This window comes from Castanea sativa, chromosome 11 (assembly GCF_040712315.1).
Source record: "Castanea sativa cultivar Marrone di Chiusa Pesio chromosome 11, ASM4071231v1".
NCBI lineage: Eukaryota > Viridiplantae > Streptophyta > Magnoliopsida > Fagales > Fagaceae > Castanea > Castanea sativa.
Window position 1 is genome coordinate 14,892,439 of NC_134023.1, and position 1,796 is coordinate 14,894,234.

Sequence of the window (1,796 nt, forward strand, 5' to 3'; positions counted from 1 at the left end):
TATTTTATATCTCCATTAAGAGATTATGAACTCAATCTTGAGAATATATGTTCCATCAACATTAAATGTGGCTGCCTAATATACTGAGGTTTTGATTGTGACTTTTATATCTTACTCTTGATATATTAAAACAACCTACACCTCATAATCAGGTCCATTATTCTCTTATGATTTAAAGTTGATGTAAATAGAAGTCGTTAGCTTTATTATTCATTTGATAGTCTTAACTCTTAAAACATATCAATCAGAAGTCTCTACTTCCATAATCAAGACAAATCATCTTAGTTGATATGCTATAGTCTTCGCAGATGCAATGCCCAATTTCATCACCGATTACAAACTAAAATTCTGAATTTACAAAGAACTTGTGATTTATATCTTTTGTGACTAAATCACATATTATGCGTCTCATGGACTAAGATAATGTCCCATTAGTTCATTTATAGAGAGTCTCATATAATTAAATAATTTAATTATTTATGACATGCCATTAAATTGGATTTTAGGGCATAAACCCCAATAGCTCCCCCATCATTTTACCCAACCAACTTTCACGATCTACAATGGAAGGACTGATTTGGTGGAGCATGTGAGACATTTTAATTAAAGGATGGTCATTTACTCTAGAAACAAGGCTCTCGTATGTAAGATTTTCCCATCTAGCCTCGGGCCCATCGCCATAAGGTTGTTCAATGGATTGGAAGAGGGCTCGATAGGATCCTACGAGGAGCACACCAAGGCATTCGGTGCCATATTCGTGACCTATAGTAGGATCCCCAGACCTTTGGATTCTCTGCTCTCTATGGCCATGAGGGAGGGAGAATCCTTGAAAACCTATTTAGACAAATATTGGGAACTCTTCAACCAGATTGATGGGGACTTTGAGGACATGGCCGTCAGAACTTTTATAGTGGGGTTACCCATGAATTTAAACTTGAGGAAATCCCTTACCATAAAGCCCGCTCGAGACATGTACCAGCTAATGGGCATTGTTGAACACAAAAGACCTAAAGACGATCAAGTACAGGGCAAAGGGAAAGCAAAGGTCTTACCGACTGAACGGAGGGATCCTTAGCCAGAAAAATTCGAATCTAACTGACTGAGGAGAGATTTTTTTCAATCAAGCTCCCTAGAACAACACCCAGATGGTTAACACAGCGTTCAAGGAAATTGTGTATCGAGTGCTAGAGAAGATAAAAATGAGTATTACTTTAAGTGGCCTAACAAGATGGGAGGGGACCCCACTAAGCGGAATCAAAGCCTGTACTGCCAATACCATCAGGACCAGGCTCATATGGCCAAGGATTGTAGGACGTTACACGATTTCTTGGAGCAGTTAGTTGAAGTAGGGAAGTTGAAGCAATTCATGCACCAACCTTTGGGCTAGGGGGAGCATTCAGGCTTCGGTATCCAAAGGAATATTGTATCACACCCGCCAATAAGAACCATTAATGTCATTATTGTTGCCCTTAGTAAGGAAGTAAGTCCCTTATCTAGGGTGATGACCATTTCACCACAACTAGAGGTAAGCGAAGAACCTAGAGGATTTAAGCAAGTTAAGACCAAAGAGGAGACAATTATGGGTTTCTCTGAGGCTGATAAGATGGGTACGTTTCAGCCCTATGATGACGCTTTTGTGGTCACTCTCCAAATAGGAGGGTCTAATGTGAAGAAAGTAATAGTAGACCTGGGAAGCGGAGCTAAGATCATGTACTTGGGTTTGTACAACGAGTTGGGTCTGAAACCTAAGGACCTCAGCAAGTACGACAACCCCCTTGGTCGGATTTGATGGGAAA

The 1,796-nt window shown here is 40.1% G+C and overlaps 1 protein-coding gene across 1 annotated transcript; it reads left to right on the forward strand.

Annotated features, from left to right (window-relative positions):
- The first annotated feature begins 610 nt into the window (after nt 1–610).
- Nucleotides 611–1,075, forward strand: LOC142616123 (uncharacterized). The gene has a single exon (XM_075789010.1). The coding sequence runs from the start codon at nt 611–613 to the stop codon at nt 1,073–1,075; it is 465 nt and encodes a 154-aa protein (XP_075645125.1).
- The last annotated feature ends 721 nt before the right edge of the window (nt 1,076–1,796 follow it).